This window comes from Entelurus aequoreus, linkage group LG22 (assembly GCF_033978785.1).
Source record: "Entelurus aequoreus isolate RoL-2023_Sb linkage group LG22, RoL_Eaeq_v1.1, whole genome shotgun sequence".
NCBI classification, from domain to species: Eukaryota; Metazoa; Chordata; class Actinopteri; order Syngnathiformes; family Syngnathidae; genus Entelurus; species Entelurus aequoreus.
Window position 1 is genome coordinate 14,699,336 of NC_084752.1, and position 25,000 is coordinate 14,724,335.

At 37.4% G+C, this 25,000-nt stretch overlaps 1 protein-coding gene across 1 annotated transcript in view; it reads left to right on the top strand.

The window, feature by feature from the left end:
* LOC133639928 (Kv channel-interacting protein 2-like) overlaps nucleotides 1-25,000 on the top strand; it is a 34,400-nt gene that overhangs the window by 4,341 nt on the left and 5,059 nt on the right. Inside the window, exons 2-5 of the mRNA XM_062033625.1 lie at nucleotides 13,806-13,908; nucleotides 13,987-14,107; nucleotides 16,635-16,704; nucleotides 23,243-23,313. Of these exons, the coding sequence (XP_061889609.1) occupies nucleotides 13,806-13,908; nucleotides 13,987-14,107; nucleotides 16,635-16,704; nucleotides 23,243-23,313 (365 nt within the window). The remainder of the gene's footprint in view (nucleotides 1-13,805; nucleotides 13,909-13,986; nucleotides 14,108-16,634; nucleotides 16,705-23,242; nucleotides 23,314-25,000) is intronic.

Sequence of the window (25,000 nt, forward strand, 5' to 3'; positions counted from 1 at the left end):
CTAGTCGCACTCGTACAAAACCCAAAACCAGTGAAGTTGGCACGTTGTCTAAATGGTAAATAAAAACAGAATACAATGATATGCAAATCATTTTCAACTTATATTCAATTGAATAGACTGCAAAGACAAGATACTTAATGTTCGAACTGAGAAACATAATTTTTTTTGGCAAATAATCATTAACTTAGAATTTAATGGCAGCAACACATTGCAAAAAAAGTTGTCACAAAGGCATTTTTACCACTGTGTTACATGGCCTTTCCTTTTAACAACACTCAGTAAACGTTTGGGAACTGAGGAGACCCATTTTTGAAGCTTGCTTGATGTACAGCTTGATTTCTTCTAACAGTCCGGGGTCTCCGTTGTGGTATTTTAGGCTTCATAATGTGCCACACATTTTCAATGGGAGATAGGTCTGGACTACAGGCAGGCCAGTCTAGTACCCGCACTCTTTTACTATGAAGCCACGCTGTTGTAACACGTGGCTTGGCTATGTCTTGCTGAAATAAGCAGGGGCGTCCATGATAATGTTGCTTGGATGGCAATATATGTTGTTCCAAAACTTGTATGTACTTATCAGCATTAATGGTGCCTTCACAGATGTGTAAGTTACTCATGCCTTGGGCACTAATACACCCCCATACCATCACAGATGCTGGCTTTTGAATTTTACGGATGGTTCTTTTCCTCACGACGTCCACAGTTTCCAAAAACAATTTGAAATGTGGACTTGTCAGACCACAGAACACTTTTCCACTTTGCATCAGTCCATCTTAGATGAGCTGGGGCCCAGCGAAGCCGGCGGCGTTTCTGGGTGTTGTTGATAAATGGCTTTGGTTTTGCATAGTATAGCTTTAATTGGCACTTACAGATGTAGCGACCAACCGTAGTTACTGACAGTGGTTTTCTGAAGTGTTCCTGAGCCCATGTGGTGATATCCATTACACACTGATGTCGCTTTTTGATGCAGTACCGCCTGAGGGATCGAAAGTCACAGGCTTAGCCGCTTACGTGCAGTGATTTCTCCAGATTTTCTGAACCTTTTGATGATATTACAAAGCTAATATTTGCAAAAATAACTAAGTTTACCAGTTCGAACGTTAAGTATCTTGTCTTTGCAGTCTATTCAATTGAATATAGGTTCAAAATGATTTGCAAATCATTGTATTCTGTTTTGATTTACGATTTACACAACATGCTAACTTCACTGGTTTTGGGTTTTGTATGTATGCATATATATATATATATATATATATATATATACACAGTTGTGGTCAAAAGTTACATACATTTGACCACTAATGTACGGAATAAGTTTGGTTGAGCTTACCCACCTTGAAGCTATTTTATTTGGTACATGGTGTAATGATAAGTGTGACCAGTAGAAATCCCACTTTCTTTATTTTGATGTACATTTTGGGTGTCCCATTCAGTAGAAAAAATGTAAAATTCCATTCCGTTTTTTTGAGGTGGTCTGTTTTCAGAACTCTATCGGACATTGTGACTTTTGGTATTAGTGTTCCTGGAAAAAAGGGACCCAAACACACATTTCCAGCTAAATGTGTACATTTAATTTATACACACATACACATTTGCCCCACCAGACACAGTTTTTTTCTCTCAATGTGGCCCCCAAGTCAAAATATTTGCCCAGCTCTGATCTAGAATAAACTTTCACGAGCACCAGGCGAGAAAACCGCTCACCAGACAATGATGTCAACATAGCGGCACAAGCTAGTTAACTCTCTGTGACGGCGCCGCTATAAATAGTTTGTCTGCGTTAGCGCTTATAATAACAATATCACTAATACTTGGTTAATATTCAAGTCATGAAGTGGAGTATTGTTGGCACTTTTTGAATGGTTACTTAAAGGGCTTTAGGGGCGGAATAGAGGACCTCCCATTGGCTCCATTGTAGGGCTGCAACAACTAATCGATTAAATCGGTTGTAAAAATAGTTGGCGATTAATTTAGTCATCGATTCGTTGGATCTATGCTGTGCGCATGCGCAGAGGCTACTTTTATTTTATTTTATTTTTTATAAACCTTTATTAATAAACTGCAACATTTACAAACAGCTGAGAAACAATCAAAATAAGTATGGTGCCAGTATGCTGTTTTTTTCCAATAAAATACTGGAAAGGATAGAAATGTAGTTTGTCTCTTCTATCCGATTATTAATCGATGAATCGAAGTAATAATCGACAGATTAATCGATGATCAAATTAGTTGTTAGTTGCAGCCCTACTCCATTGTAAGCAAATTTTTGTTTACGTTTATTCACGAGTTAAAATGCATTAAAAAAACACACATCCGTTGTCATGTCTTTCATAATAATTGTGAACGAAATTCCAATAAAAGTGCAGTTTAAGTTTGTTGATTTGCACCGCTTTTCCTGTGTTTTCTGTGCGCTCCCAAGCGGCACGTCATCTTTGTTTTTTTGCCTGACTGTATGGAATGAAATACTTGCTTACCTGCACGCTGTTTCTTTGTTTCTGCATCCTGAGAACACGACCAACGCTGCAACGCGACACGGAACGTAACAGTTATGAATAATAAAATAAATATTAATGTGTCCCTTAAAATAGTTTTCTTAAAAAAAAACAATTTAAGTTAAGAGCTGCAGCTATCGATTATTTTTGTAATCGTCTCAATAGGTATTTCAGGGGAAAAAGATTTTTAAAAAATAAATAAAAAATGTTCTGCTTGTTAGAACCTTTCTTTTTTTCTAATAAATGCACATCAACATTGGAATTTCACTTTTAACATGCGTGCATTAATTAAACAACAAATTTCTCATGTGCGCTCTATTGCAGCGGCCGTGCAGAAACTATGTCCACGTGTTTAAAGTTTTGGGCACTCAATGTGGTCCAGATTATTACTTACTCTAAACTAGGGCTGCAACTAACGATTAATTTGATAATCGATTAATCTGTCGATTATTACTTCGATTAATAATCGGATAAAATAGACAAACTACATTTCTATTCTTTCCAGTATTTTATTGGAAAAAACCCAGCATACTGGCACCATACTTATTTTGATTATTGTTTCTCAGCTATTTGTACATGTTGCAGTTTATAAATAAAGGTTTATAAAAAATAAAAAATAATAATAATAAAATAAAATTGCCTCTGCGCATGCGCATAGCATAGATCCCACGAATCGATGACTAAATTAATCGCCAACTATTTTTATAATCGATTTAATCCATTAGTTGTTGCAGCCTTACTCTAAACCCTATGTGTCAAAGCCAAGGGCCGCGGGCAAAATCCGGCCCACGAATGAATGAATTATCTACGGCCCCCCAGGATGATATTTGATTAGTATTAGAACCGGCCCGCAGGCCACAGCCGCCTACTGCTGTTTTGCAGGCACCAATACTCCATCATTGTTGGCGCTACGGATTGTCAAAATGGGGTACCAGGGGCCCCATCAAGTCAGAAAAATGGGGTCCCACAGTAAATTTTTGGGGTCCCACTTTTTTGTAAGCGTTTTGAAAACAAATGATAAATGTATGCATTACCTCACATTCTATATTGTGTTTTGGAAAAAAGGTTGTCATAAACGTTACTTAATTCATTAAAAAAAATAATACAAAAGAAAACAAATTTTTATGCATGTGTAAATGTATTCAGTTATAAACATTCATTCACTTTCTTCTTTCCTCCATGGATCTAAACTTTACTGCTGCTGGTAGTTTTTCCTATATTTTTATCGTAATATTTTCAGAATGTGTTTGTTCTATTTTTGGCCAAAGTAAGACAAAGAAAACAATCTGAAGTTGTCTTTATTTTTTACTTTTAATGCCATGATTTTAATAGTCCGGCCCGCGTGCGCACAGATTTTCCTCCATGTGGCCCCTGAGCTAAAATGACTTTGACACCCCGGCTTTAAGGAATTGTCGTAGCTAACGGTTCTACGATCGGAATACAACTGGACTCACTGGTGACGGTGGCAGAGAAGAGGACTGTGGAAAAACTAGTGAGCATCCTGGATGATGCCAGTCACCCTCTGCATACCGTTGTCAGTAGCCAGAGGAGCCTGTTCAGTGCTAGACTGCTTCATCCCAAGTGCAGGAATGATAGACTCAAAAACTCCTTTGTCCCACACGCCATTAGACTGTACAACTCCTTTCTGGGGGTGAGGGGGGGTACTAGGATGACAGGGGATGCAAAACAATAACAGTGAAATACTTTTTCATAACATGGTCACGACTGCCTAGTTTCTCTTGTTATATTCTTATTTTACTGTTATATTTTTATTCTCATCGTTGCTTTTTATTTTTATTCTATTGTAATATTTTTCTATTTTGTTTCCATTTATACCCCCATTATTTACTTTTTACAATTTTGTACACTGCTGCTGGAATTAAAATTTTCCTGAGGGAACTCTCCTGAAGGAATCAATACAGTACTATCTATCTATCTATCTATCTATCTATCTATCTATCTATCTATCTATCTATCTATCTATCTATCTATCTATCTATCTATCTATCTATCTATCTATCTATCTATCTATCTATCTATCTATCTAAATGGGTTATGGGTTATACTTGTATAGCGCTTTTCTACCTTCACGGTACTCAAAGCGCTTCGACACTATTTCCACATTCACCCATTCACACACACATTCACACACTGATGGCGGGAGCTGCCATGCAAGGCCCTAACCACGACCCATCAGGAGCAAGGGTGAAGTGTCTTGCTCAAGGACACAACGGACGTGACGAGGTTGGTAGAAGGTGGGGATTGAACCAGGAACCCTCAGATTGCTGGCACGGCCACTCTCCCCACCGCGCCACGCCGATCTATCTATCTATCTATCTATCTATCTATCTATCTATCTATCTATCTATCTATCTATCTATCTATCTATCTATCTATCTATCTATCTATCTATCTATCTATCTATCTATCTATCTATCTATCTATCTATCTATCTATCTATCTATCTATCTAACTAACCGCGCCACGCCGATCTATCTATCTATCTATCTATCTATCTATCTATCTATCTATCTATCTATCTATCTATCTATCTATCTATCTATCTATCTATCTATCTATCTATCTATCTATCTATCTATCTATCTATCTATCTATCTATCTATCTATCTATCTATCTATCTATCTATCTATCTATCTATCTATCTATCTATCTATCTATCTATCTAACTAACTAACGATTACTTAAGTTGACTTAAGTTTAGACTCACTTTAACACGACGGCCCCAAAGGGTAAAAATGCAATCAATCCCTTTAGTACCTCCCTTTTTGTTGGCCTCACACGTTCTAGAAATAATACTTTTTACAGGTTAGTGGTCATTTCACATTTTTCTGCTTTTTATTCCAAACAAAGTTAACTTTATAAACACCAAAGCCAACACTTTTTCCTTTAGTTTTATTTTTTACGATTAAGGGCTCGGCTTTCATTTGGCGTTCTCATTTTCCAAGTAAATACCTTCGTTCCCGTCAGTCTTTGTGTCGCCCTGAGTTTGCATCTGCAGATAAATGAAGAGTGTTGTTAATTGTGTTAGTACCGGCACACACACCAGCGTATTGATCGGCCTCAGTGGGCTGCAAACGCTGAAATTGATTAAAAAAATCACCCTGAGGCTGTGCGATGTGAAAAAGATGAGGCTTTGAAGCACATTAAAACATTTGGTGGACAACTCAATCCTTAAAACATGCTGCGTTATCACCTATAGCCTTCTTCTGGTTCAATAATTGTGTGTGTGTGTGTGTGTGTGTGTGTTCTTGTATTTTACCCTTCTTGAGACATCAGCAAGGAAAAGTAGCTTCCATATGAGGAAGAAGTGAACAAGTTAGGACATAAATCATGGTCCCAAAACGGAAAACCATTGCATCTAATACAGAATGTCTCATTTGCACCCCTGGTGGTGAAATCTATCAAAATTAGGGTGGTCCCAAATAGGAGGGGTTTCTTTCAAATTGACTGTGTGTCGGTTTTCAAAGTGCTCCCCCTCTGGCCAACATATGTATTAAGAAGTGTGTGTAAAAATTTGAAGTGCTCCCCTCTGGCCAACATTTGAAATAACAAGTGTGTGTAAAAAATGTAAGTGCTCCCCCTCTGGCCAACATATGAAATAACAAGTGTGTGTAAGAAATTGAAATGCGCCCCCTTTGGCCAAAATTTATATAAATAAATAAATATGTCTATAGAGACGTACTGTAATAACTTGAAGTAAATATTGAAGATTAAAAACCAATTACAAACCAAACATTTTACTAAAAGCAGTCTTTTTTTCCACAATGTGTCGACTTTTTTCTTATAAAATAAAATTGTCTAGAATCTCTCATATTCTTTCCGTTTCTGTAATGCAATATTTTCTCATAAATTATTACTTTTTTAATGTAAAATTACCTCTTAATGCAAAATGGTGACATTTGTCGTATAAAATTTAGATTTTTATCACGATATTGCCAATTTTTTTGTTGTTCTTGTAAAATAGTGACATTTTTGGAGTCAAATTATGACTTTTGTCATAATTTTGCCAAGTAAAAATGTAAAGTTTCCTTATAAAATTGTTACTTTTCCCGAGTAAAATTACGACTCTTTTCATAAAATTGCCAACATTTTTAGCTTTTTCTTGTAAAATTGTGACTGTTATTGAGTAAAATTCCAACTTTTATCATAATATTGCACGAATGTTCAGTTTTAAAATGATGACTTTTATTATAATACTGTCAAAATTCAAAGTTTTTCTTGTGAAATTGTGACCTTTTTCTTGTGAAATTCCAACTCATTTTTCACAACAAGCTTTTTTATATTTGCATAGTATGTATATATTATTAATGTTGTAAATGCACATCTTTATATATCTAGAAAGGGTGGTCCTAAAGAGGTAGGCATTATTCGGAGGTCTCAAGAAGGTAACAAATACAAGAATGTGTGTGTGTGTGTGTGTGTGTGTGTGTGTGTGTGTGTGTGTGTGTGTGTGTGTGTGTGTGTGTGTGTGTGTGTGTGTGTGTGTGTGTGTGTGTGTGTGTAAAAGAAAGATTTCAGTGTGATCGCTCTTCTCCTGTGTCACGTCTAAAAATAGCAAGCAAGAGAAAGAATGACATCAGCGAGACGACTTTGTATTCTTTCTCTGGTTTTATGTGCTAAATATGCTTTCAGCTAAAAAAAGACATGTCTTCACTTCTTTTAATTTGTCTTCCTCGCTGCTGCAGCTGGTCTATTTGAGCCTTTGATTGACATTTTGTCAGTAAATGTCGTCACTACATGATTATTCAGATAACATTCACTCATGAAATGGTGATGTTTAAAAAAGAAGAAATCATGAAACCTCAATATCCTACAGGCAGGACTACAGGCAGGCCAGTCTAGTACCCGCACTCTTTTACTACGAAGCCACGCTGTTGTAACACGTGCAGAATGTGGCTTGGCATTGTCTTGCTGAAATAAGCAGGGGCGTCCATGATAACGTTGCTTGGATGGCAACATATGTTGCTCCAAAATCTGTATGTACCTTTCAGCATTAATGGTGCCTTCACAGATGTGTAAGTTACCCATGCCTTGGGCACTAATACACCCCCATACCATCACAGATGCTGGCTTTTCAACTTTGCGCCTATAAGAATCCGGATGGTTCTTTTCCTCTTTGGTCCGGAGGACACAACGTCCACAGTTTCCAAAAACAATTTGAAAAGTGGACTCATCAGACCACAGAACACTTTTCCACTTTCCATCAGTCCATCTTAGATGAGCTCGGGCCCAGCGAAGCCGGCAGCGTTTCTGGGTGTTGTTGATAAATGGCTTTCGCTTTGCACAGTAGAGTTTTAACTTGCACTTACAGATGTAGCGACAAACTGTACTTACTGACAGTGGTTTTCTGAAGTGTTCCTGAGCCCATGTGGTGATATCCTTTACACACAGGTGTCGCTTTTTTATGCAGTTCCGCCTGAGGGATCGAAGGTCCATAATATCATCGCTAACGAACAGTGATTTCTCCAGATTCTCTGAACCTTTTGATGATATTACGGACCGTAGATGGTGAAATCCCTAAATTCCTTGCAATAGCTGGTTGAGAAATGTTGTTCTTAAACTATTTGACAATTTGCTCACGCATTTGTTCACAAAGTGGTGACCCTCGCCCCATCCTTGTTTGTGAATGACTGAGCATTTCATGGAAGCTGCTTTTATACCCAATCATGGCACCCACCTGTTCCAAATTAGCCTGTTCACCTGTGGGATGTTCCAAATAAGTTTTTCTCAGACTTTCTCAGTCTTTTTTGCCACTTGTGCCAGCTTTTTTGAAACATGTTGCAAGTATCAAATTCCAAATAAGCTAATATTTGCAAAAAATAACAAAGTTTCTCAGTTCGAACATTAAATATCTTGTCTTCGCAGTCTATTCAATTGAATATAAGTTGAAAAGGATTTGCAAATCATTGTATTCTGTTTTTATTTACCATTTACACAACGTGCCTGTCATGTCTGTTGATCATGTTTTTGTTTAGTTATGTTCTGCTTGGTATTTGGACACTTTTTAGTTCCTGCTTTCACTCACTTGCCTTGTCACCATGACTACTCATTAGTTTCACCTGTCTCACGTTTTTGCACTCACGCACCTGTCACAAATCATGTCTGTATTATTTAAGCCCACTGTTGCCAGGAAGTCAGCCTGGCGACATTAACTCTGATACCTCCATGATTACGCATCCATGCCATAGTTCTATGATCTTTCCATGCTTGACCAAGTAAGTTTTGTTTCATGTCCTTAGTCTGTTTATGTGTTAATTTTGTTCATAGCCAAGTTTGTACTTCCGCCCTTGTGCGCGCTTTTTGTTTGTGCCCTTTTGTTTGTACTTTGTTAGAATAAATATGTACTCACCTCCAAGCCATGTCCGATCCAGTTTTACTTGCATCTCGGGAAAACAAACAACCCGTAGTCCACGTATTGTCAGTGCCAACTTCACTGGTTTTGGGTTTTGTATATGTTATAGATTTACACTACAACTTTGACCAATACAATAAACACATAAATAACTGACACCTGGCAAAATTAAAACACCAGTTTGCCCTCAGTAACAAACACATTATAATGGGACTGCCTAAATAAAATTTGTTGTTACAACTCTGTAGATTAGGTGGCAGTATGGATTGTAACGTTACTTATAAATGATAAATGGGTTATACTTGTATAGCGCTTTTCTACCTTCAAGGTACTCAGAGTGCTTTGACAGTATTTCCACATTCACCCATTAACACACACATTCACACACTGATGGCGGGAGCTGCCATGCAAGGCGCTAACCAGCAGCCATCAGGAGCAAGGGTGAAGTGTCTTGCCCAAGGACACAACGGACGTGACTAGTGACGTGACTAATATTACAATTCAGAAAACAGAACATGCAAGAAAAAATTCTGATATATTGAGGTGTGCGTACATACTAAGCCAAGCACAGTGAACAAATAAATAATAAATAAATAATATACCATAGTAAGCATACAAATATTAAATACATAAATAATCTTTGTCTCAATAAAAAAAAAGGGTTCAAGATGTTCATCATAATTCTTGTTCTGTGTACTTTGTGAACACTTGTGAACAGTCTCTTTTAAACTGGATCATATTGGTGCTTTGTTGGGTTTCTTTGCTTAATCCATTCCATAATTGTATTCCACATACTGATATACTAAAGGTTTTAAGTGTTGTACGTGCATACAAATGTTTTAAATTAGATTTTCCTCTTTTGTTGTACATTCTTGGGTAGCAGGTTATAGTTTGCTTTGTACATCATTTTAACTGTTTGCAAAAGCACCAAATCGTTGATTTTCAATCATTGTGATTTAATAAATAAAGGTGTGTATGTATCAGAGCAGGCCGTTTAGTATCGTGGCCTCTGATTGGCTCAGGCGCAGACAGCGTTACTATATTGGATTAAAGGAGCGTACTAAAGGGTGTTATTTAATATCTAGAGGGCTCTCATAATGTTAAACATTTATTTGAACATGTTTTTTATGCTCTAGGTATGACAATATCACATTTCATGATTCCTACTTTCAGTTTTTGCGATCATGTCTGGAACAAATTAAGAACGATAAAAAAGGGACAACTGTATAAGCAGAATGTAGGGTTGCCCGTGACGACCAGCTTTGACATTGCCATAAATGATGTCAGCTGTCGCAAAATCCAATATGTCTCACACGCACACGCACGCACACGCACAGTTGAGCTTTAGTGAAGATGGAGATGTGTCATCAGGAACACAAAAGCATGTTGGAAGTCTTTTATTTACAGTATTTGGATTGTTGGCACTGCTTCTGTTGTTTGGCTGTAGAGCGACGCTGCCCCCTGCTGGCAGGATTAGTCAATGCATGGCTAAAGGTCATGAACATGTGTGGAGTTTGCATTGCTCTCCCCGTGACTGCGTGGGTTCCCTGCGAGTATTCCGACTTCCTCCAAATAAACATAATGCTGCCAGGGAACAAACTGCAGGTAGAGGAGGTTGAGGGTTCCAATTTTTTTGTGGAGTTTGCATGTTTTCTGGCGTCCTCTCTCAGGCCTGGCCCTAACCAATCTGGCGCCCTAGGCAAGATTTTAGGTGGCGCCCCCCCACATCGGCAGTGAAGTGTGTATATACTCACAAGAAACCGAATAGCTTTGTCTTTGACCTTTTTTTTTTTACTTAAAGAAAGCAAATTAACATATTATATGAGAATGTTATGTTATGATTATCTTTAACCGAATCACAGCAGTGCTCAAATTAAAAAAACAGCATTCCCTCTCATGTGATATTGCTTAATTAACATTAATGATGTGCACTTTAACAACTATACCTAATATATAAAGGGGTGGAAAAGTGACTATTACCTGCAGGGCAAACATTAGCTAACCAGAAGGCAATAACAATGTAAACAAAAAACACCTGCTTAAAAGATCTAATACAAATGTCCCTGAGGAATGTAAAGTGGGAGTACTGTAATTACCTAACATTACATTATTATTTTCCATAACAATTTAGCCCCCTCCACAATATTAACCCGACGTTAAAACAGAACTAGCTATTTATTGATTAGCAATTACCGAATCATGTAACATTAGCTTAATGCTAAAAAGCCAGGTTACTATCACATTCTGTAACAGACAAATAATTTCATGTAGGCTAACGTTACCTCCCTGCTACCTCTGTCTTTTTCTCGTTTATCCTCCTCTTCTTTTCTCTTTTTTCTTCTCTGGGCACCTGACAGTTTTGGCCGTTTTGAAATCTTGTGTTGATTTTTTGATGTGGTGACGTCCAAAAAGAGTCATGATACGGGAAGGGAGGGGGCGCACCGTGCGGGGGGAGGGGGGGGCGTAATGTTGTAACAAATAATATTTCTATTACATAGGCTTTACTTTGCATTTTAATTAACGTGGGATTATTTTTTTTATTAAGAGATAATAGTACCAACTTTTTTTTTTCTTTTTCTCCAACATCTGTGGCACTGGCGTGGCGCCCCCTGATGTACAGCGCCCTTAGCATTTGCCTATACGGCCTATGCCACGGGCCGGCCCTGTCCTCTCTCATGTCCCAAACACATGCATGTTGTGTTGGTTGAAGACCCTCTATGTGGTGTCAAAGTCAAGGCCCGGGGGCCAGCACTTCATTTTATTTGGCCCTCGAAAGCTTGGAAATAATATGTATCAATAAAGTACTGTAATTGTTCTTATTAAATGTATTCTTTCTTTCTATTTTGGAAGAAAATAAATATATGTACTCCATGTAATCGCAAGTTATGTCCACTTAAATATTGTCTAATTATGCAAAAATATATGATCAAACATTGAAACCATTTTTTTTAAAGAAATAAATACTAATAATAATGATTTCAAAGCAAGTCATCCATCAAATTGTGCAATGTAAATAAAAGTAGCAATAGATTCAATGGTAAAATTGTGAAATTTACTGTGGTTTTTATAGCATTTTTCTCTAAATGAAAAAAACTGTACTTTTTTTTTACTGTAATAAACTGGTGTCGTTTTGGCATTTACAGTATTACACCGAAAAATCTACACTTGTTGATTTGGGGTAAAAAAAAATAAAAAAATAATAATAATTAAAAATGGCAGCTCAGGTGCCAAAATTTTACTGTAAAATTGAATTTTTTTTATTTACAGTAAAAAAATAAATGTAAATTTTACAGCAAAATTCTGGCAACTCGGCTGCCTTTTTTTTTTTAAACCATAAAAACAGCAGCACTGTTTTTCCATTTACAGTAACATACACTACATTTTGAGGTGAAATTATTGCAACTTACCATAATTTTGTTACATTTTAGTTTTTAGAAAATCTAATAAAATTGTGCAATAATAGTATTCACTGTTAGAAGCGGCCCTCTGGGGCCAAACATAACAGCGATGTGGTCCTCAGTGAAAACGACTTTGACACCTCTGCTCTATCTAAAATCAGGGGCCGTTTGTGGCCCCTAGCTAATTTTTCAACAGCCTGCGGCACAACCTAATTCTAATATTAGCATGCTAGCTTTATTTTTGTTGTGTGGAAATTAGGGAATAAGCGGTAGAAAATGGATGGATGGATGGATGGAAATTTTGAAGGTATACGACTCAGCATCAAATATTTAGTTACTTGACGAATGGTACCTGTTAGCATGTTAGCCAGGTGTACATAATAATACACCTCAGTCGTATTTTGGCACTTGATGCATGGTAACGTTAGCATTGTAGCATTCTAAACACATTTTTCAGGTGCTCACCTCAGAGTAATATATATTTTGGTATTCAGCATTTTAGCATGCTGACATTAGCATGTTAGCTTTTTTAGCTAATTTAGCAGGTGTCATATATTTTGGTAATTCACTAATGCTACCCGTAAGCGTGCTATTTTTAGCATAGTACTGTTAGCATGCTAGCTTTTTCAGCTCATTTCGCTCATATTTTTTGACGCTTGACGCTATCTGGCCAGTTAACTGTTAGCATTTCAGCTCGGCTTTGACTCCTCAGCATTCACACAATATTTCTACCGAAGCTGCATTTTCTAGTTCTTTGAAAAACCACCAATATGGTGTCAAAATAATTGTATCTAAGTTATCGCAAAACTTTGTGTTGAAATGTGTTCCCGGCGAGAAGACAAAAGCTGTCTTTGAACCTACCAAGAAGAAGGCTTGTAAAACTCCACTGTGTAGGGGGGGAAGCAACATGAAGGTGTTCTGTTTCTTTCATGTATTGTAATCAACAGAAAGATATTGTTTTGACCCAAGAACTACAAAGCGGAGAGAAGGCAGGATCTGCCCAAGTTCCAGCCACCTCTTTTACGACCTCTTTTTTGAACCGACCTTTTCTTTTAAACTGTTTTGTAATCAAAGGCGATGGCTGTTTACGACCCCGTCCCTTTAGAAACAGCTGTTGCCATGTAATCAGGGAAAGTCCTGATTACAAATTTTGGCAGAGCGTAATGACACTGTACAAGGGTACAGATGTACACGTTTCTCCTCATTGAGCCAAATTGAATTCTGTCTCTGTTTGATTATTTGCTTCTTGTCCTGTTTAATAGATGTCATCAGTGTTTGAACCTGACATGGTACCGGATTTGAGGGTGAAAACTACCAAAATGGCCCTAGCGTCCTTTGATTTGTCAGTCTGCGGCCTCAGTGACAAACGTTTGGGCACCCCTGCTCTAAATTGTCCCTAAATGTGAATGCTTGTTCAATTCTATGCACTTGCTGGGATAGGCTCCAGCCTGACCCCTAATAAGGACAAGCAGTCTATCAGGCTACCATCCATGACCTCACACGGCCCTAACGGGATCTTTGTTGTGATTGGTTGTTTCCAGGTAACCCGCCATCCAAACCGAGTAAGAAGAGCATAAAGCAACGACTCCTCAAGCTGCTGCCGTGCTACCACTCGGGCTCCAGCCTGTCCGTCAATCAAAGCAAGTGTCAAGAAGAAGTCCCCCCGGGTCCCTTCTCTTAACTCTTCAAGGCTGCAACACCTTTGTGTCTCCATGCAGACAGCGAGAGCGACGACGTCGAGCTGTCAGCTGTGCGCTGCCGACCTGAAGCACTTGAACGTCTGGTGGAGCAGACCAACTTCAGCAAGAAGGAGCTGCAGGTTCTTTATCGAGGATTCAAAAATGTGAGTCACGTGTGTGTGTGTGTGTTTGTTCTTGTATTGCTAGCCTTTTTAAGACCTCAACAAGGTGAACAAGTTAGGACCCAAATCACGGTCTCAATACGGAAAACCATTGCATCTAATAGAGAACCAAATACTAGAGTCCGTGAACATTGCTCCAAAGTCAGGATTTTTTTTGTTGATATAATGTGCATACAAAAGTAAACATTGACAGGTGCAAAGGCAGCAATATATGATAAAACAAGACGGCAGCTAAAGAAGGACTTCCCTGTTCATCCTCCCAAAAAACGCCAGATGAACAGCTGATTTTACGACTTTCGGTGCTGATGTAAGACAACCCGCGTCACATATGTGACCGTAGGATGAACAAATACACTACGGTACTAAGACTATAGTGGCCATTAACAGTTAGCTTCTACAGCTGGGTTGCCCAAAGTGTGGCACAGGGGCCATCTGTGGTCCGTGACTCGTTTGTCATCGGCCTTAAACACATTACAAAAACAAAAATAATAGAATATCTCATTTGCACCCCTGGTGGTGAAATCTATCAAAATTAGGGTGGTCCCAAAAAGGAGGGATTTTTCAAATTGACTGTGTGTCGGTTTTAAAAGTGCTCCCCCTCTGGCCAACATATGAAATAACAAGTGTGTGTGTAAGAAATTGAAATGCGCCCCCTTTGGCCAAAATTCATTTTTTAAAAATCAATAAATATGTATATAGAGACATACTGTAATAACTTGAAGTAAATAATGAAGATTAAAAACCAATCACAAACAAAAAATTCAACAACAAAAAAATGAACTAGAAGCAGTCTTTTTCTCACAATGTGTCAACTTTTTTCTTTTAAAATTGAGACCAATGTTTCATATTGTTTCTGTAATATTACGATATTTTCTCGAAAAATTAGGACTTTTTTTTTAATGTAAAATTATTACTTTTTAATGCAAAATGGGGACATTTGTCACATAAAATTCTGACTTATATCACAATATTGCCATTTTTTTGTTGTTCTTGTAAAATAGTGACATGTTTTGAGTAAAATTCAGATTATTATATTGGCAACATTTTTAAGTGTTCTTATAAAATTGTGATTTTTGTCGAGGGAAATTACGACTCTTCATAAAATTGCACAAATGTTAAGTTATTCTTGTAAAATTTTGACTTGCGTTGAGTAAAATGTTTTTCTTGTGAAATTGTGACCTTTTTCTTATGAAATTCCAGCTAATTTTTTACAACAAGCTTTTTTATATTTGCATAGTATGTATATATTATTAATGTTGTAAATATAAATCTTTATATATCTATAGATGGTAGTCCTGAAGAGGTAGGCATTTTTCGGAGGTCTCAAGAATGTAATGTATGTGTGCGTGTTATTGTATTTTCTACTCTTCTTGAGACCTCAACAAGGAAAAGTAGCTTCCATATGAGGACCGGTGAACAAGTTAGGACATAAATCATGGTCCCAATACGGAAAACTATTGCATCTAATAGAGAATGTCTCATTTGCACCCCTGGTGGTGAAATCTATCAAAATTAGGGTGGTCCCAAAAAGGAGGGATTTTTCAAATTGACTGTGTGTCGGTTTTAAAAGTGCGCCCCCTCTGGTCAACATATGAAATAACAAGTGTGTGTAAGAAGTTGAAATGCGCCCCCTTTGGCCAAAATTAATTTAAAAAATAAATAAATAAATATGTATATAGAGACATACTGTAATAACTTGAAGTAAATAATGAAAAATAAAAACCAATTACAAACAAAAAGTTCAACAACAACAAAAATTAACTAAAAGCAGTCTTTTTCTCACAATGTGTTGACTTCTTTCTTATAAAATTGGGAACAATTTCTCATATTCTTTCTGTAATATTACAATATTTTCTCGTAAAAGTATTACTTTTTCATGTAAAACTATTACTTTTTAATGCAAAATGGTGACATTTGTCATAAAATTCTGACTTTTATCACAATATTGCCAATTTTGTTGTTGTTGTAAAATAGTGACCTTTTTTGAGTAAAATGATGACTTTTGTCATCATTTTGCCAAGTAAAATTCTGATGATTATTATTTTAATATTGCCAAAAATTTTAAGTTTTCTTATAAAATTGTGACTCGTCGACGACTCTTTTCATAAAAAACTGCCAACATTTTAAGCTTTTCCTGTAAAATTGCGACGTTATTGAGTAAAATTCCAACTTGTATCTAATATTGCACAAATGTTCAGTTTTTCTTGTAAAACTTTGACTTGCGTTGAGTAAAATGACGCCTTTATAATAATTCTGCCAAAATTCCAAGTTTTTATTGTGAAATTGTGACCTTTTCTTGTGAAATTCCAACTAATTTTTCACAACAAGCTTTTTTATATTTGCATAGTATGTATATATTATTAAAGTTGTAAATACAAATCTTTATATCTCTATAAAGGGTGGTCCTAAAGAGGTAGGCATTTTTCAAAGGTCTCAAGAAGGTAACAAATACAATAATGCGTGTGTGTGTGTGTTCATTCATTGAATCTTTAAACTTTAAAATTTGCAGGAGTGTCCCAGTGGTGCTGTGGATGAAGAAACTTTCAAAAACATATACTCTCAGTTTTTTCCTCAGGGAGGTAAGTGGCTTATTTTTCTTCCTCTCCTTCTTCTTTCTTCCCATGAGCACCAAAAATACACAAAGTGTAATTACAAAGACATAAAAGGAGAAACGCAGAACCACAAAAACATGCACTGTGCTTCTAAACTAGTTCATTGTCATTCTCAGTGTGGGAATTTGTAGTTTCTTGACAATCCTGCTTTTTTTTAGTTTTATATGTATTCACTGGGCAATACGTTAGGTACACATGCACAATCCAACCAGTATTTTATTTTCATTCTGTAAACAAACAATGGAGATGTACTGTATTTTCCGGACTTTAGAGTATACATGCCGCACCCACTAAATATTTTATCATATATTAGCCAGTTTATTTACATACCTTAATTGTTTCCAAACGGTGTCTGTAACAGGGCAGTAAAACGGCTGATCAAACAAAACAAAAGTCATCGTCATGGACCCACTAGCTGCGGAAGTTAGCTCTCCAATCAGCTAAACAGACACAATAACTCCACAGCGACGTTTTTGTGAATTCATGAAACTGGAAAAATACAAACAATATGCCATTGTAAGGTAGTAACATTAACACAGACACTAATAACATACTTGCCAACCCTCCCGTTTTTAGCGGGAAAATCCCGGTATTCAGCGCCTCTCCCGACAACCTCCCGGCAGAGATTTTCTCCCGACAAACTCCTGGTATTCAGCCGGAGCTGGAGGCCACGCCCCCTCCAGCTCAATGCGGACCTGAGACTGAGTGGGGACAGCCTGTTCTCACGTCCGCTTTCCCACAATATAAACAGCTTGCCTGCCCAATGACGTCATAACATATAGGGCTTTTAGAGAGTAGAGTGCACAACTGCGCACACAACCAGGAGACGAAGCAGAAGAACGAGAAAATTACAGACATGGCGACGCCGTCGACGAGCAAGATGAAGAAATACGCTTGCAAGTTCCAAAACGAATGGAAACAAGAATTTCAGTTCATCCAGGACAGTTCGAAGGGGAAGGTGTATGTTGCCTGTAAATTTTGTAGAACAGACTTCTCCATTGAACACGGTGGCCGAAATGATATACTCATCATGAACGGAGAAGTTAAACAGGACAATACTGCCATCTAATGGATAGCCACCGCAACACTGAAATTCAAGTATTTCTTTTTTTTTTCTATGTAAATAAAATAAATATGTGTATATATATATATATATATATATATATATATAGCTAGAATTCACTGAAAGTCAAGTATTTCATATATATATATATATATATATATATATATATATATATATATATATATATATGTATGTATGTATGTATGTATGTATGTATGTATGTATGTATGTATGTATGTATGTATGTATGTATATGTATATATATATATATGTATGAAATACTCGAGTTGGTGAATTCTAGCTGCAAATAACCACGCCCCCAACCTCCTGATATTGGAGGTCTGAAGGTTGGCAAGTATGCTAATAAACGTGTTAGTATATTTGCTAATGCTAACAACTAATTTGATAATCGATTAATCTGTCGATTATTACTTTGATTAATAATCGGATAAAAGGGACAAACTACTCTTCTATCCTTTCCAGTATTTTATTGGGAAAAAAACAGCATACTGGCACCATACTTATTTTGATTATTGTTTCAGAGCTGTTTGTAAATGTTGCAGTTTATAAATAAATAAATAAAAATAAAAATAAAAAAGTATTTTAAAAAAACAAAAGTAGCCTCTGCGCATGCGCATAGCATAGATCCAACGAATCGATGACTAAATTAATAGCCAACTATTTTTATAATCGATTTTAATCGATTAGTTGTTGCAGCCCTAATTACGATAGAACATGCCAAAATGCGTGAAAACACCCCTACAGACATCACACATGGGACGTTTAAAGGCCTACTGAAATGAATTTTTTTTATTTAAACGGGGATAGCAGATCTATTCTATGTGTCATACTTGATCATTTCGCGATATTGCCATATTTTTGCTGAAAGGATTTAGTATAGAACAACGACGATAAAGATTGCAACTTTTGGTATCTGATAAAAAAAAGGCTTGCACCTACCGGAAGTAGCGTGACGTAGTCAGTTGAACATATACGCAAAGTTCCCTATTGTTTACAATGATGGCCGCATGAAGTGAGAGAGATTCGGACCGAGAAAGCGACAATTTCCCCATTAATTTGAGCGAGGATGAAAGATTTGTGGATGAGTAAAGTGCAAGTGAAGGACTAGTGGGGAGTTGAAGCTATTCAGATAGGGAAGATGCTGTGAGAGCCGGGGGTGACCTGATATTCAGCTGGGAATGACTACAACAGTAAATAAACACAAGACATATATATACTCTATTAGCCACAACACAACCAGGCTTATATTTAATATGCCACAAATTAATCCTGCATAAAAACACCTGCGTGTTTGTTATGCTAGCTCCTAGCTCCTCTGCTAGCTCCTAGCTCCATAGAACACGCCAATACAATTCAAACACCTGATCAACACACACAATCACTCAGCCCAAAAGACCGTTCACCTAACCCAAGGTTCATAAAGCTTATATATTTTTAAAAAGTTACGTACGTGACGCGCACATACGGTCAAGTTATCGAATGTTTAGCAGCCAAGGCTGCATACTCACGGTACCTGATATTCAGCTGGGAATGACTACAACAGTAAATAAACACAAGACATATATATACTCTATTAGCCACAACACAACCAGGCTTATATTTAATATGCCACAAATTAATCCTGCATAATAACACCTGCGTGTTTGTTATGCTAGCTCCTAGCTCCTCTGCTAGCTCCTAGCTCCATAGAACACGCCAATACAATTCAAACACCCGATCAACACACACAATCACTCAGCCCAAAAGACCGTTCACCTAACCCAAGGTTCATAAAGCTTATATATTTTTAAAAAGTTACGTACGTGACGCGCACTTACGGTACGGTACGTGTTATGCTAGCTCCTAGCTCCTCTGCTAGCTCCTAGCTCCATAGAACACGCCAATACAATTCAAACACATGATCAACACACACAATCACTCAGCCCAAAAGACCGTTCACCTAACCCAAGGTTCATAAAGCTTATATATTTTAAAAAAGTTACGTACATACGCAAAAAAAAGCCAAAGCTGCATACTCACAGTAGCACGTCTGCGTCTTTGTCATCCAAATCAAAGTAATCCTGGTAAGAGTCTGTGTTGTCCCAGTTCTCTACAGGCGTCTGTGTATCCAAATCAAAAGTCCTCCTGGTTAGAGTCTCTGTTATCCGAGTTCTTCCATCTTGACTGCATCTTTCGGGAATGTAAACAAAGAAGCGCCGGCTGTGTACTGTTGTGGCTGACTACGTTCGAAAAATACGTCCATTTCGCACCGACAACTTTCTTCTTTGCTTGCTTGGCTTCCTTCTCCATAATGCAATGAACATGATTGAAACAGATTCACGAACACAGATGTCCAGAATACTGTGGAATTATGAAATGAAAACAGAGCTTTTTCTTATCGGCTTCAATGTGGAAGGCATACCCGTGTTCGTCGGGCTACGTCACGCGCATACGTCATCCTCAGAGGCGTTTCGAACCGGAAGTTTAGCGGCAAATTTAAAATGTCACTTTATAAGTTAACCCGGCCGTATTGGCATGTGTTATAATGTTAAGATTTCATCATTGATATATAAACTATCAGACTGCGTGGTCGGTAGTAGTGGGTTTCAGTAGGCCTTTAAGTAAGTAAGTAAGAATTGATTTAGTTATATTGTAAAACTTACAAACGTTGCTTGGAGTGATAAGTGAGGAACGCTGTGGACGATTAGAAGATGGATCGGCACTTGCACTTCCGGTTGAAAGCTTTAAACAGCAGGAAACACTATAGGCATTCACCCAGCAGCACTTGCTGTGAGCGAACTCATCCAAAAGATGGCGCCATAGCGCAAACAATAACACACCTTTTCAGTGTATTTGCATGTGTTTAATGGAAACTATGTGCATTTTGGCCGTCAATAAGGATGGGAATTTATAAGATTTTTCCGGTTCCGATAATTTTTAACGATTAGGTCCTTTATCGGTTCTAAATTGGAAAAAAGATAACAAAAAGGTAGATTAGCATAATTGTTGTTGTTGTTTCGAGCAAACGTGACCGTACAAAGCCAACAATGAGGTCTTAAGAGGCACACAGCATAGAACAACAACTTTTGAAAACAAATAAATAAAACATTTCTGTAGAATTTAACAAAATAAACATATGTGGAAATTACACAACAATGTAACAGCTTATAACGTTTTTAAAACTTTTAAGAATCTTTGTCACCTACCGAAAAAATATAAAAAGTTAAAGTACCCATGATTGTCACACACACACTAGGTGTGGTGAAATTATTCTCTGCATTTGACCCATCACCATTGATCACCTCCTGGGAGGTGAGGGGAGCAGTGGGCAGCAGCGATGGCCGCGCCCGGGAATCATTTTTGGTGATTTAACCCCCAATTCCAATCCTTGATGCTGAGTGTCAAGCAGGGAGGTAATGGGTCCCATATTTTTAGTCTTTGGTTTGACTCGGCCGGGGTTTGAACGCACGACCTACCGATCTCACCGTGCAAAAGCTTGTTTAGAAATACAAGGTGACTCTACTATAATGACATATGCTCATAGCATACAACTCAAGACATGTCAAGCCTCCTTTTGATATAATGTTGTTTATTTCTTACAGCTTATGAAAACCTTGAATTGAAAATCTCAGAAAATGTGGGGTTTCAAAAACTGTAAGCTATGATCATCAACATTATAATAAAGGCTTGACATATCTCACTTTGCATGTAATACGTTTATACCACATAGTTTCATATTTGAAGTTGAATTGCCGACATGAATTGACGTTTACATAGGGATGTCCGATAATGGCTTTTTGCAGATATCGGATATTGTCCAACTCTTAATTACCGATACCGATATCAACCGATACCGATATATACAGTCATGGAATTAACACATTATTATGCCTAATTTGGACAACCAGGTATGGTGAAGATAAGGTCCTTTTTTTTTAATTTATAAAATAAAATAAGAAATAAATTAAAAACATTTTCTTGAATAAACAAGAAAGTAAAACAATATAAAAACAGTTACATAGAAACTAGTAATTAATGAAAATGAGTAAAATTAACTGTTAAAGGTTAGTACTATTAGTGGACCAGCAGCACGCACAATCATGTGTGCTTACGGACTGTATCCCTTGCGGACTGTATTGATATATCTTGATATATAATGTAGGAACCAGAATATTAATAACAGAAATAAACAACCCTTTTGTGTGAATGAGTTTGAATGGGGGAGGGAGGTTTTTTAGGTTGGTGCACTAATTGTAAGTGTACCTTGTGTTTTTTATGTTGATTTAATTAAAAAAAAACAAAAAAAAAACGATACAGATGATAAAAAAACGATAATTTCCGATATTACACTTTAAAGCATTTATCGGCCGATAAATGTGATATTATCGGACATCTCTACTTTTACACCATATTCAAATTTTATGAGTTTCACCTGGATGATATAATGACTGACAGAAAAACAGCCCTTTGAGACACTTGTGATTTAGGGCTATATAAATAAACATTGATTGATACAAAATGTTGTTGCAGAAAAAAAAAGTATGTTTTTTTTTTTGTGCTGTCATGTGGGTGGAACAGCAGCCCTACTATTTGTAAAATAAAAATAAAAAAAAAAAAAGCTTTACAAGCATTGGCAGGTACACCACATGAAAAGTGTCCTGGCTGATCCACAAGTATTAAAGGTCAGTGTTTTGGAGGAGGGGCGTGTGAAACCTGTGGGGCAGAATGATCACTTGGGGCCCCATGATGTAAGGCAGTGGTCCCCAACCAGCGGGACGCGCCCCGGTCCCGGTCCGTGGATCGATTGGTACCGGGCCGCACAAGAAATAATAAAAAATAAAAATGTTTTTATTTTTTAAAATTAAATCCACATAAAAAACACAAGATACACTTACAATTAGTGCACCAACCCAAAAAACTCCCTCCCCCATTCACGCCCATTCACACAAATGGGTTGTTTATTTCTGTTATTAATATTTGTGGTTCCTACATTATATATCAATATATATCAATACAGTCTGCAGGGATACAGTCCGTAAGCACACATAATTGTATTTTTTTAAGGCAAAATTTTTTTTTTAAATTAAATAAATAAAAAACCCAGTCCGTGGGACAAATTTACAAGCGTTGACCGGTCCGCAGTGACAAAAAGGTCGGGGACCACTGATGTAAAGGGACACTCAACCCTGACAGACTTAGCAAAAAACATTCAGGTCTTTATTCAAAGAGGGACAAAAATGAGAATGAAGATACAATCACCTTGCACCCAAATATTGTGCCAAGACTAACCTGAATACCAGGCCCACACGGGTTGGGAGTGAGCATGGTCCTAGTGCCCGCCACAAGATAAACAACATTTACCGTGGGTAAAGAAAGACTGCTTGGAATGTGTGACATGTGGTCGGCTGATTCAAATGTTAAAAAGCTGTCTTCCTTTTCCAGATACAAATATGTACGCACATTTCCTCTTTGAAGCTTTTGATGCGCACAGCAGTGGATCTGTCAGCTTTGTGGTAAAACATCGCCCTACACACACCTGATATACTGTAAGTACCGTATTTTTGGACTATAAGGCGCACTTAAAAGCCTTTCATTTTCTCAAAAAATCGACCGTGCACCTTATAACCCGGTGTGGAACAATTCTGGTTGTGCTTACCGACCTCAAAGCTATTGTATTTGGTACATGGTGTAATGATAAGTGTGACCAGTAGATGGCAGTCACACATAAGAGATACGTGTAGACTGCAGGATGACGCCAGTACACAACACTACAACTTCAAATGTTCCATTGAGAATATACAACATTGCACACGGCACTCAAAAATCTGTCAAAATGTTTTAGTACGACTTTGGTAAGCGATGAAGCCACACCGCTTGATGGATTGTACTGTGTGTATAAGGACCGCAAAATGGCACCCTTTAGCAGACATATTATCTGCCGTTTTGTTTTGCAATGTTATGCAAAACCTTCTGGAACCTGCTGATGTGTATTTGACATCTGCATAAGTCCTGAAAATTTGCACGCGTCCGCCATTGTAGTCCGTGGCGACGATGTAGTCAACAAGCGTCTTCTTTTTCTCTATCTTCTTGTTATGAGACATTCATCCTCCGCTGTTGTCATTTCTAATATAAAGTAGTGTAAAGTTCTTACTTGTATCTCGCTATGGAAGCACTAAAACATACCGGTGTAGTGAGTTTACATTATTCACCCAAGGAAATTTAGTTATTAGAGTTCCGGTCGGACGTTTTTTCACGGGACACATTTCCGGCGTTTCTTCATCCACAGCACCACTGCTCCGTTATTGATTGAAGTAAAATTGAATGTCATTCAAACAGTTAGCTCCATCTTTTGACACTTCTTCCACTCCCGTCCTTGAACGCTACAACAAAGATGACGGGGAGAAGACGCTGCCGAAGGTGAGCCACGTAAATAAGACCGCCCACAAAAAGGCGCATCCTGAAGAGACGCTCAGACAGCTACTTGAAGATGATCTGTAAAACATAATCTATGCAACATTTTGACCAAAGAACCACCATTACATGTTATGTAGACTAGGGCTGCAACAACTAATTGATTAAAATTGATTATAAAAATAGTTGGCGATTAATTTAGTCATCGATTCGTTGGACCTATGCTATGCGCAGGCGCAGAGACAACTTTTATTTTTGTATTATTATTTTTATTTTTTTATTATTATTTTTATTTTTTTATAAATCTTTATTTATAAACTGCAACATGTACAAACAGCTGAGAAACAATAATCAAAATAAGTATGGTGCCAGTATGCTGTTTTTTTCCAATAAAATACTGGAAAGGATAGAAATGTAGTTTGTCTCTTTTATCCGATTATTAATCGAAGTAATAATCAACAGATTAATCGATTATCAAATTAATCGTTAGTTGCAGCCCTAATGTAGACCACAAGGAAGTGTTTTCCATTCAGAAAAAAAAATATATATATAACTCCTTTAATGCGCTCTATGATATGGTGCGCCTTTTGTATGAAAATAATCAATCAATCAATCAATGTTTATTTATATAGCCCTAAATCACAAGTGTCTCAAAGGGCTGCACAAGCCACAACGACATCCTCGGTACAGACCCCACAAAATAAACCTGACTAGACCCGCTCATCGGCAGTGCGCCTTATAATCCGGTGCGCCCTATGGTCCGGAAAATACGGGACACAGTACCGTATT